Here is a 16,240-nt window from a genome sequence, read left to right as displayed (position 1 = left end):
TTAATTTTCTCGAGGAACGGTAATTTTGCCATGGCCACCGCAAGCCCGTGGCCACCGCAAGCAAAGGACAGAAAGGAGATGCTTAGATGGTGTCCCCTGAGGGTGCTCAGTGGAGCAAAAGGGAAGGAATGCAGCCAATATTTGCTAAATGAAGGACCTTCAATATGGAAGGTAATTGGTAAACAAAAAAGTGCACTAAAGTCCAGGTGCTTTATTAGGGGTAGCATAAAGGGCGCCAATACTATGGACGATAAGATCAGGAAAAATAGGCGATATTTTTTCAGTGTCGTCTCTGAAATAATAAATTACAGTTGTTTGTGAAGTCTCCTCTACATTCCTTAATTGCGTAAGAAATAAGCGCTCCTTTAGAAGAATTCGTGCATTACAGAAATGGGTCCAGCAGAAGGTAAAAGTTTTCACCTTACTACTGTGCAGGGACGGGCACTGGGAACAGGGTGGTGTAGACTCCTCTGTGCATATCCTAAGAGGTTTTAAAAATGACTTCAAATATATCTTTGTGAAGGTGGGAAGACTACCAGTTAGTTACGTTCCAGGCATTTCTGAGATGGGCGGGGGGCAGCTTTTCTTTGCACAAGTGGGATCCTGTCAAGGACAGCTGCCCTTCACAGCAATGACACCGAATCCTTTTGTTGATTATGAAATTGTGTAAGTGCTATTACTTGATGATTCTTTTTAAAATAGCTCAAAATTAGAATTACTAAGAAAATAAAATCACTGTGTCTTGTTTTCTAATTAAGTGTTAAGACGATACAGATATTGGTGATTAGCATTTACTTAAAGAAGAGAAGTTGGAGAGTTCTTTTGCTTAAATATAAAGACTCATTTAAAAAAAATTTAATGTTTATTATTTATTTTTGAGAGAGGGAGAGAGACAGAGTGTGAGTGGGGGGGAGAGGCAGAGAGAGAGGGAGACACAGAATCCGAAGCAGGCTCCGGGCTCTGAACTGTCAGCACAGAGCCTGACATGGGGCTCGAACCCACAAACCACGAAATCATGACCTGAGCTGAAGTTGGATGCTTAACCGACTGAGCCACCCAGGCACCCAAAGACTCATTTTTTTTTAAAAACATGGCAGCGGGCTGCGGGTAGGAACGGGAAAGCATAAATTTTATTATGTTAAAACACATCTTGGGGCGCCTGGGTGGCTCAGTCGGTTAAGCGTCCGACTTCGTCTTCAGGTTATGATCTCATACCTCGTGAATATGAGCCCCATGTTGGGCCCCATGCTGACAGCTCAGAACCTGGAGCCTGCTATGGATTCTGTGTCTCCCTCTCTCTGCACCTCCCCCACTTGCACTCTGTCCCTCCCGAAAATAAACATTTAACAAAGAACACATGTTAAATGCCAATCATCTCCCTTGGGTGATTTATATGTTAATTTAACATCTAGTTTAATATCAATCCATTTTTAAGTAAACAATTGGCTTCCTTTAAGATAACTGTGAACATTTCCTGTATTTCATATCACCTCGACTATTGAAAAGCACCTTCTGAAAAAGAAAAGAGAAAAACACCATCTTAGATCCTGACCCGTATGAGGTGCATATTTGATGAGAGACTTTGGCTAGCACTATCGGAAGGATCTCCGTTTGGAAGAAACCTGAAAACTTTGTTAGTTGTCTGACAGATGGCAGCTAGCCGTCATTCATGTAAATGAGGTGGCTGCGTAAATAAAATTCACGGATAAATCCCCAGACTTCTTTCCGTCACCTGAACTTTTCTGGGGCTGCCAGCACAAAGTAAAATGTACCAGTGCCTACTGCCGTTTCTAGAACAAAGCGAGGTACAAGAGTAAAGTGCCAAACTCTGCTTTGCCTGCTATCCTCCGCGAGCCTCTGAAGAGGGGGCCGTGCAGGGCAGGGTCATGTAATCACTGAATAAATGGCCACACGTCTAGAAGGGGAAAGGGCAGAGTGATTGATCCACAGGCTAATTAATGTGATTGAGCACATTCCGGCAGGCAAAATTGAGAAACAACAGCCCCATAGTACTACCCACGCCGAGGCCAATAGAAATAAATGTCTCTTGGGTTCGAAATAATCAATCTTTTGTCCTGAAATGCCTCATCTTCTTTGATCCTTAGCAAGAGCTGGCAGTCGATGAGTACCTGCTGTGTCAGATTTCTCTTTCTCTTCTGTGTCCCAGACAGTATAACAAATTGCGAAACCTCCTGAGGGATGCCCGTCATGATTGCATTCTCTTTGCTAACGAATTCCAACAGTTCTGCTACCTCCCTCGGGAGAGAGGAGAATCCATGGAAAAGTGGCAGACCAGGTATGGCACCCCCCCAATGGCTGTGAATGGTCAGGACTGTCTTTAATTTCTTTATCTGGGAGTTGACCTAAATAGTGTGCTAGAATAAACCAGTAGTTGTTCTGGAACTGTGATTAATACTGAAATGCTTAACGTGCCACTGTTGTAGATATGTCGTTCGAATACATACATATTTTAGAAATTGTCATTAGGGAGCTGTAGATACTCAGAGTGTGTTTGCCCCAGATCTCAGCAGCTGGTAGGAACCTTCCAGGGATCCAGAAGTCATAACTTGAATGTGGGGGTATGGGAGGGGGAGGGATCTACTTTTAAGCTAAGATTATCCAATTTTCCTGGTAGAAGTTGCTCTCCTATTCCAACCGGTCTTATTAAACTGGAACTGGTAGGTTAACTCTGGTCAGGCTGTTTTAGCCATTTAGATCCACCTAAAAGCAGAGCCTGAAGCAAGGGGTTGGGTGTGGGTGGTTGATGCGGGAGGCAGTTCCCTGAAACAGCAGTGAGGAAGTGCAGGGAGTGAGACAGAAGGGAAGGAGGGAGAGCAGTTAAGGATGCGTTACTGCTGTGGGAAACTGAGGCTCAGTCCTACTGGGAGCCTCTGAGAAGCCGTGTAGTATTTGCCTCAGAAGTCATCTGGAAGAGCAGAGGCCAGGGTGTTGTATAAAGGAGACTTCCGCCTTTAGCTGAGGGTCATTCTGCAGGGGTGTTAACTCCACCCAGTGGGCCTGGGGGGGGGGGTCGGAACTGCCACCCACCTGCAGCTGAGTCAACGGTGGGCCTTTTGCACAGGCGCTGGGCACCCACAGCCCCTGCTCTGCTCTTCTGCAGAGGGCCGAGGACCTTGTTTGTCTTATCCATACAAAACATTTCATTCGTCTTTTTCCTTGTAATTCTTTATCTGTGTAGCCACTAAATACTTAAATTCTCTAAAGTAAAATAAACACTGATACATACTGAGTCCTTAATTATAGTCCTAAGTTCCCACAGGGCTCAGTACCAGAAAGGAAAGCCGATCTTTCTCTAGACCAGGTCACATGTGAGCAGTTAGAAGGATCTTACTTACTAACCACACAGGCTTGCACATAGGAGAGACTCAGTATATGTCCGCTGAATTTTTTTTTTTTTTAATCTAAAACTAAAGGAACCTTAGGTAGCATTGTGATTTCCAGAAAGGGAAACAGATGCCTACGAAACCAACTGTCCCAAGTTTACACACTTCATTGGAAACACAGTCCAGCCTTGAACACACGTCTCCAGCCCCAGGCTGTGTTTTCCAATTCCGATTCTTTTCAGGAAGATTTCCAGACATTTTGTGTTGACTCCATCGCAGACCTTATTGGATTGTGACCTTGAGCTGGACGCAGCCTAGTTTTTCTCTTAGCCAGACTTGTCTCTCCAGCTTTGAAACCTCACGTAGCCTCGCTTGTCATCCGTGTGGTGCTATGGTAATGGCTTTCCAGCCAAAAGGTATTAAGAGACGGCAGAGCCTTGTGGTTTCTAGGCCACATCAAGAAATGAAAGAGGTTGCCGTGGTGGTTGGATGTCTTAGGGAAGAAGAGGCTTGTCGGGTGCTCTCTGATTCGTGTTTTATCCCCCAGACTGCCCAACCCAGGGCATATTTATGACCAGTGTTCGGGAAATAACTTGTTGAATGAATGGGTGGTCGTCCTCATAAACCCAAGGATAGCAGATCAAAAGGCCGGTGTGACGCTTTGGACTGTAGCTTGTGTTTGTCTGCCTTGGGAGGGCTCATGTGCCCTTGCTTTTCTAGGAGCATATACAATGCAGCCGTTTGGTATTATCACCACTGCCAGGATAGGATGCCAATCGTTATGGTGACAGAAGACGAAGAGGCTATTCAGCAGTATGGAAGCGAAACCGAAGGAGTGTTTGTGATTTCTTTCAAGGTACCTGCATCTGGTGTGTCCGTAAGTGTGTCTGTGTGTGTTCATTTCTTCAGTGGTGCCCACAATGCTCTCGATCCATGTGGCAAGGCAGAAGAGGGAAAACAAAGAGTGAAGGAAGACTCCAGCCAACGAGTTCCATGTCTGTGTCTCTCCCCAGCCATGGAATCTTGGCTTTGGCAAATTTGGGCAACCCCCCCGTGACTGTAAGACCCGTAGCATCTGAGAGTTCAGCCCAGGAAGCCCCTGTTGACAGTAAACCCGTTGCACAGTTACAGCAATAACAATAGTGGTGATGATGATGGCAAGAATAGGTTGGATGTTATAAAATTGCCAATACTATTCTTTTTGACCTCCAAAATGGCAGTTTTATATGGTCCCACCTAATAGTAATAGCCAACATTTATCTATGTCAGGCAGTATTCTAAGTGGATTGTTTCATTGAATTCTTACCCCCATGAGGTAGGTGCCATTGTCCATGTTTTGCGGGTGAGGAAACTAAAGCCCAGAAAGACTAAGTAACTCACCCAAGGTCACACAGGTAGAAAGTGGAGGAACCCCCGGCACTCTGACTCCAAAGCTCTTAACCACCGTGCTCGGCTGCCCCCCACATTGTTTTTCTGCATGCACACACGACACAGTTTTAATCTTTTTTGGTTTTTAAGTTTACTTATTTATTTTGAGAGAGAGAGTACACGTCAGGGAGGGCCAGAGAGAGACAGCAAGAGAGAATCCCGAGCAGGCTCCATGCTGTCAGCACAGAGCCCGTTACAGGGCTCGAACCCACGAACCGCGAGATCGTGACCTGAGCCAAAACCGAGAGTCAGACACTTAACTGACTGAGCCACCCAGGCGCCCCGTACGCACACCGCGCAGTTTTAAGGGCCAGTCTTGTTTTGGCACTGTTCCTCACTCTTCCCCACTTGTGAATGTACATGGGGGTTAGCAGGGATACAGGAAGGGGCGAGCTGCGCTATCATTTATGTGAAGGCTGTCCCATCGGCTGAGTGTACAGATCACAGGTGGGAGCAGTGTTATTGGTGGCCGTTTTGGGGGGCTGTGTTGGCAACCCAGTTCTCCTATTTCTGGGGTACCCCTTGGGGAAAGTGGGATGGCTGTTGATCTCTCAACAGATTACTGGGCTCTTCTGTCTGCCCAGCTGGCCAATCAAGTGCCAGTGGTTAATATCGGGTTTTGATTCAGAACCTCAAATGAGGCCCTCCGTTGCCCCTGTCAGTTTACAGAAAGTCAAGTTGGATTTTGAATTGTAGATTCTATAAGAGTTCCCAGATGCACGTATTGCTAAAGATTTGCCAATAGAATTTTCTTGGCCCTGCTATAAAAAAGTGTGCCGGCGTGCCAGAGAGTTCCGGGGGCGCTGGATATTAATGGCGGTGTCACTTGTTTTTTCTGTTGCAATACATCATGTCTTGTTCTCGCAGAGGACAGTTGCCTAAAATTACATTTTTCTACTTTTTGTTCAAATTACTTTTCTTCACAGTCCGGTACTGTGGTACCGTTTATTGTGTATAGTGTCTCCTAAGCAAACTGTGTGACCGAGGGCTTCATAGAGGCGAATGATAGATAGCAGGAAAAAAAAAGAGATACTGTGGAGTTCAGACGAGAAGGCCAGAAGTTTCTGTGGGGACATGAAGTTAGCTGGGAAAAGCGAAGACAGTAAATCCTCATGAAGAGGCGGTTCATAGTGGCAGGAACTGGGTGGTGAGAAGCTATAAGTGACCATAGAATTGGGGTACTGACGTTAGCACAGACAGAACTTCTCGAAGGACTGGGGAAGGAAAGGAGGTGATTCAAACAGGACCCTGAGGTCCATGGGAGAAATATAAATATAATGTATTTTCTTTTTTTTTTTTTTTTGATTTTTAAATGTTTATTTTTGAGAGAGACAGAGACAGAGCACGAGTGGGGGAGGGGCAGAGAGAGAGAAAGAGAGAGAGGGAGACAGACAGACTCTGAAGCAGGCTCCAGGCTCCGAGCCGTCAGCACAGAGCCCAGTGCGGGGCTTGAACTCACGAACCGTGAGGTATGACCTGAGGCAAAGTCAGACACTCACCCGACTGAGCCACCCAGGTGCCCCTGCATTTTCTTTTTTATGTGAGAAAAGCGAATGTGCTAGACTCTACCTTAGACTTAAAGTTGAGTTAAAAACATGTAAATTTGGTTTTATTTAGTGAGAGCCAACCATTCAAGGGAGTGTGCTTTCGACGTAGCACAGCCAGCATCAACACACCGTCCTCTTGCGGGTGGTGTCCTCTCTGATAGACTTACACCAAGAGGTGCGGTAACACTCAGTCTACGTGGGGGGGAGGGACCCTGACCACTTGTGTCAAAGTGAAGTCTCGTACTGAGTCATCACACTAATAGCAACGTCTCTGTGAAGCGTTACAACATCTCTGGATGGTCACCAAGGAAGACTCCATCGTCTGGGAGCTCATGACGGGGAAGCCCCAGAAGAATAGAAACGTCTTGGCTTTGCCCCCTCTGCTCACTTGGCGTAGCCAGTGGGTTGGGGGAAAAGGGGACATTTCCGTATGCGCTTTACGCCTTGCCATTTTTACCTGCTTGTTTAAGTTTCTTATAAGTTTCAAATGTTTCAGAATGGGAAAAAGAAAAAAGAAGACAAGAATGCACACGTGAGAGTTTTTTCTCTGCATTTACTGCAGGCCATTGTCTGTGGCAACGAGATACACGTAAAGATAGGCAGAAGGCCACGCGTGTATGTGTGTGTTTGCGTGTGTGTGTGTGTGTGTGTGTGTGTACACGCGCCCAGAGAGAGGAGGAGATTCGAAAGTGCAAAGCAAGCATTCCATGGTAGGAAGGGCCTCCCTAGGGTTCGTTTGGCGAGGCTTCACGGATTAGTGAGATGGTAGAAAACTAGCCCGTAACGTGAGGCTTGGGAAGGTAATGTTCATTCACCACTTCAAAACCACACGCCAGCGGTTCCCGCCCGGGACTGCTTGTAATACTACCGGAAGGGAGAGCCGTTACCTTCTGACCACGTTTCTCTTTTGCCTTTATTGAACACAGAATTACCTGGACAATTTCTGGCCTGATTTAAAGGCCGCCCGCGAGCTTTGTGACTCCATCCTTCAGTCTCGACGGGAAAGAGAGAATGAGAGTCAGGAGAGCCACGGGAAGGAGTACGCAGAACATCTTCCCCTGGAAGTGTTGGAAGCCGGCATTAAATCGGGACGCTACATCCAGGTGAGGGTGGTCATGCGACGTCGGCATCGGGACAGGCCAGTCTGTTTTCTTCTCGCCTTTACTGGCCTGCCACAGGCCTTTAATTTCAAAGGCTGTAAATAAAATGGGCATGAGTAAGCCAGGGCTGTCATTGTTGAAGATGGTTTCAGAGTCGTTCTTCCTGGGGACACCTTGCCATCTGGTTTGGTGCTACTCTGTAATCTTCTTAATTGGGTTACGTATTGAGCATCACACAAGTAGCCTTATAAGTGCCTCCAGTCTCTGGGAAAGAGCACATATTTTGCAGTCAAGGTCTGGAAATTGGGCACAATGGTGAAATTGGTGAAATTTGGCTTCTTCGCCCCTTTGCAATATTCCTGCCTCTTTCAAGGGCCCTTTTGTGGTCCCCCAGGACCCAGACCCCAGAAGCTGTTAAGCTGTCTTGAGAAGGAATCAGATAAAATTATTCAGATTTTAACAGTTTTACGTGTGTGTGTGTGTGTGCGGTGTTATCACATTGGTCAATTTGTGTATCTGCCACCACTATCAAGATACAAAATTGTTCCGTCATGAATTTTACATTTTTAACAAGCAGCTCAGTTTTTATGCAGGCCGAAGTTTGAGAATGCCATGCTGAAGTCCCGCCCTAAAGTTGTGGGTTTCTTTTGTTTTTGTTTTTTTTTCCTTTTGAGAGAGTGTGTGTGCTTGAGCAGGGAAGGGGTGGGGGGGGGGGCTGTGGAGAGAGAGAAAGGAAAGAGAGAGAGAGAGAGAGAGAGAGAGAGAATATCCTAAGCTGGCTCCACACCCAGCCCAGAGCCCTACATGGGGCTCAGTCTCAGGACCCTGAGATCAGGACCTGAGCCAAAATCAAGAGTTGGATGCTTAACCAAGTGGCCACCCAGGCGCCCCTAGTATTTTAAATGAGTATAACTAGAGTGGCTAATGCTTCCAACTTGATAGTAAGGTTTATGGCATTCCAGGGAGGATGTTTTGAGGAAGAAGATTTTTTAAAGACCCACTCATCACTTAGGTAAAATAGATCATGGCACTTCGAACACTTGGTACGGCCAAGAATAGTTCAGAATGATGGTATGTTCCCTGGAGAAAAGAAACCTTGGTGATGAATATTTTTTCCTAAAGGAAGGGATCACAGACCTTAAAAGAACATTTTGGGGATTTTCTTTAAATTTATTTATTCATTTTGAGAGAGACCAAGCGAGTGGGGGAGGCAGAGAGAGAGAGAGGGAGAGAGACAGAATCCCAAGCAGGCTCCGCACTGTCAGCATGGAGCCCAGTGTGTGGGCTTGAACTCACAAAACGTGAGACCATGACCTGAGCCGAAGCCAAGAGTCGGACACTTAACTAACCGACTGAACTGCCCCATATTTTGGGGATATTTTCATATACTTTTTGAAAACTGTACCTTAGGGGGTAAAGCAAGCAGAAAAGAAATTTTTCAGTTGATTTTTATTGTGATTTTAGGGAATCCTGAATGTCAACAAACACAGGGCCCAGATAGAAGCTTTCGTTCGACTTCAAGGAGCCAGCTGCAAAGATTCAGGTTCAGTACACGCCTTACATAAACTTCCGCACTCTGTCTCTATTCTGATATTGCACAACGAAGAAAGTAAGGTTGAAACTGTCGTACCCTACCTGCCGTGTTAGATATTCCTGCTCTGGGTGTGTTTTACCTGTCCTCTCGTGTTTTACCTATAGTTTCTGATTTTATTGTAGTCGGTTTTAAAAAATGAGAATAGCTGAGTTTTATTGAGTGCTCAGTCTACATCAGGTACTGTTCTAAGCACTTAACAGAGACACCTGTTATTGGCGAGGATGCACAAAGCTGCAAGTGAGGAAACTGTAATACAGAGAAGCAAAGTAACTTGCCCAAGATCACACACCCGGGAAGTGATGGGGCTGAATCTGCTGCTGAGGCAGTTTGACTGGGATGTTAAGACACTGTCCTGTGCTGCCTTATTGGAATCGTTTTCTTTTGTTTTTAAAATTATTTATTTATCTTGAGAGAAACAGAATGAGCCGGGGAGGGACAGAGAGGGAGAGGGAATCTCAAGCAGGCTCTGCACGGTCAGCGCAGAGCCCGACGTGGGGCTTGAACTCACGAACTGTGACATCATGGCCTGAGCTGAAGTTAAGAGTCGGATGCTCAACCGACTGAGCCACCCAGGCGCCCCTGGAGTAATTTTTTAAAAGTGATAAAAATGAAGAAGGCGTGTAAATAAGTTGTATCGTAACAGAGTATAGTTGCTAGGTCTTCAGGGACAGGGTAGAAAGCACCCCTGGTAGTCAAGGGAGCGGGGCTGGGTTGAAGGAGAAAGAGAAGCGGTGCCTTTCTCTGGCTTATGCTCGAGAGTTTGACAGTAGCCATGGTTCCTCGGCCGCCTGACCCCTCCCTGGCCTGACCCCTGTGGCTGTGTGACAGAGTTCCAGACCAGGCTTATGTAGTCTCATGCAGGGCACCGTCACCCACCTGAAAAGATGGTCAGACCTTAGAAAAGCATGTGACATAAAATGGCACGGTGGCAGTGTTTCTTCATTCCTAACTTGTGGAGCAAGGTTTGACTGCACCTTTGAGAGGAGAAAGCTTGGATTTGCAGGAACGCTTCCTTGTTTGGAAGGTGTCACGGGTGTGGCCTCCCCTGTGGCTTCATGGGGTTTCTGTGTCCCCGCCCAATCACAGGTTTGGCCAGTGACATCCTAATCCACGGCATGAAGGCTCGAAACCGCTCAATTCATGGAGACGTGGTAGTCGTAGAACTGCTCCCTAAAAATGAATGGAAAGGAAGAACCACGGCCCTGTGTGAGAATGACAGTGATGACAAGGCCTCGGGAGACCCCCCGAGCGAGCCCATGCCCACAGGTGAGCCCACCGGCTGGTCTCCCAGTTATCCATTCTTTCTGCGGAACATTTATCGTTCCAGAGATAGTGCAGTTACTATGGTACAATATAGTTTCTTTCCCCCCCAGTACCAGTTTCCCCTCTCTGCAGATTTATTTTATTCTCTTCGGCATCCAAATATGCTGTACTATCTCTTAGAACAAAACCAAAAATCCTCTCAAGTCCGGATCCCCTCCAGCTACCGCCCTTTTCTCTGCTTCAGTTTATGGCAAGACTCAGTGAAACTCAGTGAAATCCTGTGTTCTCTCTGCTTCCTCTTCACCCGTTCTCTCCCGAAGCCGCTACATTCAGGGGCCCCCACCCCCCAAAAAACCTTGACCTCTGGTCAAGGACACCAGTGACCTCATTGCCAACAGCCCTCGGCACCCGTAACCGTCAGCAGCATTTGGCCAACAGATCACTGCCTCATCCTTGGCTTCTAGGTTCTTCTCCTCTCCTGCTGGCCACTCCTCCTTGGTCCTTTTGCTGGAGCTTTTCCGTCTTACGACCTCTGGGCTCCTCGCTGAATCTCCATCCGCCCCCTCTCCCTGGGGATCTCCTTCACTCCTCTGGCTTTATTTTTCCAGCCTAGAGACCAGACCCCCTTCTCAGCCTCCAGTGTTGTCTGTTTGGCATCTTCCCCTGGTGTCCCATGGGCATCTCACATGTAACACGCCTAGTAACAGACTCCTGATTTCTGCCCCCAAACCTGCTCCTCCCCGAGTGTTCCCGTCTCCGCAAATGGCAGTTTCATTCTACACTTGGTCAACCCAGAGGTCCTGGGATTACCCTCGAGTTTTTCTTTCACACGTCAGCAAGTCCTGGCAGCTCTACTCCCAGACTCCACCTCTTCTCCCCTAACTGGGCCGCCGGAACCGCTTGACGCGATTTTCCCAGCCGCCTCCTCACTGGTCTTCCTGCCCCCACCCTGGCGCTCAAATGGCCTTTTCTCCATACGGGAGCCAGCCACAGGGGATCCTTTTACTTAAATAATGATTTATTATTATTATTTTTAATGTTTATTTTTGAGAGAGCGAGTGAGAGAGAAAGTGCGAGAGGGGAAGGGACAGAGAGAGAGGGAGACACAGAATCCGAAGCAGGCTCCAGGCTCTGAGCTGTCAGCACAGAGCCCGACGCAGGGCTTGAACCCATGAACCATGAGATCATGAGCTGAAGTCGGATGCTTAAACAACTGAGCCACCCAGGCACCCCCACAAAGATCCTTTTAAAAGTCTTTGGGGCCTGTGTGTCTCTGCTCAAAGCTCTCCAGTGGCCGTTTCCTGTTTCACTCAAAATGAAATCCAAAGGCCATACCATAGCCTACAGGGTCCTGCCAAGCTTGGGCTGCCTTGTGTCACTGTCCCCATCATCACTCTGTTCCAGCCACATTGACCAGCTTCGTACCACTGGAAATGAGCTTTCCCCAAACCTCCTCAGGCCAACCTCCCTCACTTCAAGTCTCTGCTCAGATGTCACTTTATTTAAAATAGCGGCCACTGCTGACCCTGTATTACTGTTGGTCACCTTACCCTACTTGATATCTTTCTGAGCAAACATCATTCCCTTCCCTGTATTTACTTCTTCTTGTCTGTTTCCCACCCCCACAGACACCCAGACTAGAGTGTCCACTGCAGAAAATCAAGGACTTTGTCTGTTCTGATGCTGCTACATTCCCTGCACCTAGAACAGGGCCTCATACCTGGTAGGGGCTCAATAAATATTTGTGGAAAGATAGCACTTTTGACTATTAAAATTTGTTTTTTCTTGACCGTAGTCCATGATGATTGAAAGTGCTGTATATCAGGCTTATGATTAGAATACTTTTCTGTATATAAGGTTGGCCCAAATGATGTTGGCTGGTGGGAAAATGCAAGAAAGGGAAAACGCACAGGAGAGGGCGTGAGTTGAAAAAAGTGAAGATTACTGGCTTTTCCCAACATACCTAAACCTGAGGTTGATAAGGGAAGGGCAAAGGAGAAAGTGGGACTGATGGATTCTAAATGTCACATTGGACCCCACAGTAGGGAGGGCATCCTGACAATGTTATAAAAAAAAGTGATCTTTCAAAAAAATTAGCAGGCATCTTAAGGCGAACGTTTAAGCATTTCTCAACTTGTGTGGGTGTGTGCTTGATACGAACGGGTCATTGTGTTTTCTGTTTTCTTCCTCACTGCCGAGCTAGTCAGCGCCTAGATAGGTGACATCTCACCAGTTAAGGCCTTCTTTTGTTTTGTTTTCCCAAAGGCAGAGTGGTGGGCATCCTTCAGAAGAACTGGCGGGATTACGTGGTGACATTTCCATCCAAAGAAGAGGTCCAATCTCAGGGCAAAAATGCTCAGAAAATCCTAGTTACGCCTTGGGATTACAGAATCCCCAAGATCCGAATTAGCACTCAGCAAGCAGAAACCCTCCAGGTAGCTGACATTGTACTTCTCCTGTTCCCCAGCTTTTGTGTTTGCCAGCTTTTGAGCTATCCCAGGAAACCCTGTCAATTCCTTTGCATAAGAACGGATACATTATTGGTGGCGTCTAGCATTTCGAGATCCTGGTGTTTTTTTTTTAATTCTAAATATATAGAACCATCTATTAAATAGTCCTTGGTTAATAAATGAAGGCCAGAGAGAAACTGCCCTAGAAAGAGCTGTGTAGGACAGCTACAGAGTGCATACATTATCCAGCTGTCCAACACAGAAACTTTCAATAGATATGCTTTGCCAACACTAACAAGCTTTCTTCCAGCAAGTGATATAGAAATACGATCACTCTGCCCTGGAGGGATGATATAGTGATACTTCACCGAATCGATTATCCATAAAGGAATACAGCACTGGGGAGAAGACATACACGAGAAAGTTAGAAATTAGCCTGTACTGTGGCGAAGCGTATAGGCATCGTCCAATTTGATATCTGCAATTTGATATGTGCAGTTTGTAAATGAGACACCGAAGCAGGACGTCCCCAGCCAGTAACTGGGTCGTCGTGTACCTTTTGCATCTCTTGAACCTTCCGCGGGCTCTCTGAGGCCAAGCGTAAGCACTGCTTTCCAGACCCGTGGGTTTGCTGAAATTTGAGAGCTTGTGGGGTTCATTTCACGCTGATACCTCCTTCCCCACTAACAGATGTCTTTAAACATTAGAGAGTAACTTCAAAGAAAGTAGGATGTATCTCCCATGCTCCCACAATTGAGATTTTGTTTTGAAATTGAACTTGCACTATGCATACTGAGGTTTTCCTCTGTGTTGTGAACGTTGACTAGAATGTGTTACAATTGGCTTTCTTTTTTTTTTTTTTTAAGTTTATTTATTATATTTTGAGAGAGCCTGCATGAGAGCAGGGGAGGGGCAGAGAGAGAGAATCCCAAGAAGTCTCCTCACTGCCAGTGCAGAGCCCAACGGGGGCTCGATCTGACGAACTGTGAGATCATGACCTAAGCCGAAACCAAGAGTCAGACTCGTGTCTGAGCCACCCAGGCACCCCACAATTGGCTTTCTTTAACAGAATAAAATTTCCAGCCTACTTATTTGATGGAGAGAGGTACTGCCTCCCTCCAAAGCATCGGGGCCAGGCCTTTACATAACCATCTGTCAATTTAGTAAAACAGCAAGAATGAAAACAAAACACAAAACCCACTGTTAAATTGGCCACTCGTTTTGGAGCTGGGTGCTGTTTATCTCTTGTTTGTTTGGTGCTTCTTATTGACCCACTTAATTCCCGGTGCTGGGCTAGTGGATTTTTTTTCTCTTTTTCGTGCAGGACTTCAGGGTAGTTGTGCGCATCGACTCCTGGGAGTCAACATCCGTGTATCCAAATGGACATTTTGTGCGTGTGTTAGGAAGAATCGGGGATCTGGAAGGGGAAATTGCAACCATCTTGGTGGAAAACAGTATTTCGGTGGTCCCTTTCTCCGAAGCTCAGGTCAGGTTTCCCCGAGTCCTTTGGTCTGGTGAAAGACATTCCGTACAGTTTCTTTTTGCATTTGTTCGTTGTTTGGTCATTAAGAAGAAAAATCGCTGTACTGGGTAACCACTCATGAAAGCCACAGATAATAATCTCACTCTTCTGTATTCTGTGTTTGGACCAGACTGAAGTCAGTTTCAAGCGCATAGTTCATTTCCTAGGGCCTCACAGCTCTCAAAGTTTTACATTTTCCAACTGTGCTTAAAAATGGTATGTCAGTATCATATTGTCGGTACATATCTATCCCCAGCAGTCACGAGGGTCCCCAGTTACAGATCCTACTGGGCTCCACTCCCTGTCCTAATCATTCAACCAGAGACCTGCACAGAGCTGCGGGAGGTGGCTTCTTGAGTTCTATACATTTCTGACCCGTGGGTCAAAAAAGCATGCTCCTGAAACAGTTTCTGTAACCTTGGCAGAAAACACAAATTCAATACACATTAAACATTAGCTATTTCCATCGCTTTATGATCTCATAAAATCCTCATAAATCTTGTTTATTATTTTTGCATAACTATATTCATAGTGCATCCATGCTATTTTCTGTTCTGTGTCTTTCACTTAAAATTATTTCTGTGTATTGCCATAGCTACTTTTTAGTAAAGGTTATGGCACTTGATTGTGTATTGATGTACTCTGGTTTGTTTAAGTCTTCCTCAATTCTGGGCCTTGGGCTGTTTAATTTTTCAGTAGTATAAAAAAAAACTCTACTTCAAACAATTTTACAAACATTGCTCTTTTTTTTTCTTTTTCATCATTTTTCTTGAGATGTAATCCTTAAAGTAAGATTATCAAGTCAAAGGGCATTAAACATTTAAGTGGCTTTTCTTATGTATCGGTAGATCGTTCTCGAGAAAAATTGGACCAGTTTGCATTGCCATCAAGAGTGGATGGGTGTTCTTATTTTCATTACAGTTTTTGACAGAACAGTAGCTATAATAGTAAAATATCTTGGAATATTTTACATTATTAAATTTTTATGTTTAACATTAGTTTCTTGAAATTATTTGTTGACTTGCTTTGACAGCTCTTAGTGAAAATGTTAGAATAAAATAAAGCATGGGTTAGACTTCATGGGACTAGAATTTTCTCTTCTCATTTAGCCTACTTAACTGCAAATTGATGGCCTAAACAAGTAATAATGGAGAGACAATGCCCTAGATTGGTCCTGCTTAAATTATCTTTAAGGAATAGGCTTTTAGTATTTGGGACACGTTGATTCTTTTTTTTCAGGGCTTGAATTGAATTAAAAGCTCAACTGCATTTAAACAAATGAATCATCTGAAAATGGGTAGAGGTTGTGCTCTTGATAAGCCTGTTTATCCTCGATCTGACCTCCATAACTAAAGAAGCTGCCGGAAACAGGCACATTTCCTGACAGACTGTAAGGGTCCGCAGGGGCAGGAGACTGTGTCTTTCTTCTTGGCTCCTGCCCTTTCCAGAGCCTCGCACAGTTCCTGACACACATGAGGCACCCGATAAATAATTCTTGATCCAAAGAAGCAAATGCAGGTTAATTGCAAAAGGTAATGGGGAATGAATGGGACTTCTAGGAGGTGGCAGTGAGACTCTTCGAGAGCCCAGAATCTCCTAGGAAACTCGGGGTGTGTGAACTGCCGAATATCTGACTCTTGTTGGACAGATGTGTGAGATGCCAGTAAACACACCAGGAAATCCCTGGAAGGTGAGTCCTGAAGAGGAACGAGAACGTCAAGACTTGAGGAAAACCCATCTTGTATTCAGCATCGACCCGAAAGGCTGTGAAGATGTGGATGACACACTCTCCGTCAGAACCTTAGATAATGGCCACTTGGAACTTGGGGTCCACATTGCAGATGTGACACACTTTGTGGCACCAAATTCGTATATTGACATCGAAGCCAGAACAAGGTAATGCTGTTTGAAATGAACACTATGATTATGTGTGTGTGGCTATAACATATTCGTACCTCTCCACTCCTAGATTTTCAAAACGAACATTTCACA

General features: G+C 45.7%; 1 protein-coding gene across 4 annotated transcripts in view; it reads left to right on the top strand.

Moving 5' to 3' along the window:
* The window catches only part of DIS3L (DIS3 like exosome 3'-5' exoribonuclease), a 33,866-nt gene that overhangs the window by 10,428 nt on the left and 7,198 nt on the right, over positions 1 to 16,240 (top strand). For 2 of the 4 annotated variants that reach the window (XM_027067581.2, XM_015078253.3), the window contains exons 3-10: positions 2,168 to 2,296; positions 4,065 to 4,200; positions 7,246 to 7,422; positions 8,884 to 8,962; positions 10,100 to 10,279; positions 12,542 to 12,711; positions 14,051 to 14,212; positions 15,897 to 16,144. In XM_027067581.2, the coding sequence (XP_026923382.1) occupies positions 2,168 to 2,296; positions 4,065 to 4,200; positions 7,246 to 7,422; positions 8,884 to 8,962; positions 10,100 to 10,279; positions 12,542 to 12,711; positions 14,051 to 14,212; positions 15,897 to 16,144 (1,281 nt within the window). Of the gene's footprint in view, positions 1 to 2,167; positions 2,297 to 4,064; positions 4,201 to 7,245; positions 7,423 to 8,883; positions 8,963 to 10,099; positions 10,280 to 12,541; positions 12,712 to 14,050; positions 14,213 to 15,896; positions 16,145 to 16,240 lie in introns of those variants that run through there. The other 2 variants (XM_053223844.1, XM_027067583.1) reach the window with 2 other exon arrangements.

Source organism: Acinonyx jubatus, chromosome B3, assembly GCF_027475565.1.
Source record: "Acinonyx jubatus isolate Ajub_Pintada_27869175 chromosome B3, VMU_Ajub_asm_v1.0, whole genome shotgun sequence".
In the NCBI taxonomy this organism is placed as follows: Eukaryota; Metazoa; Chordata; class Mammalia; order Carnivora; family Felidae; genus Acinonyx; species Acinonyx jubatus.
The sequence above is the reverse complement of the archived record's forward strand: the minus strand, read 5'-3'. Positions and strand labels throughout refer to the sequence as shown.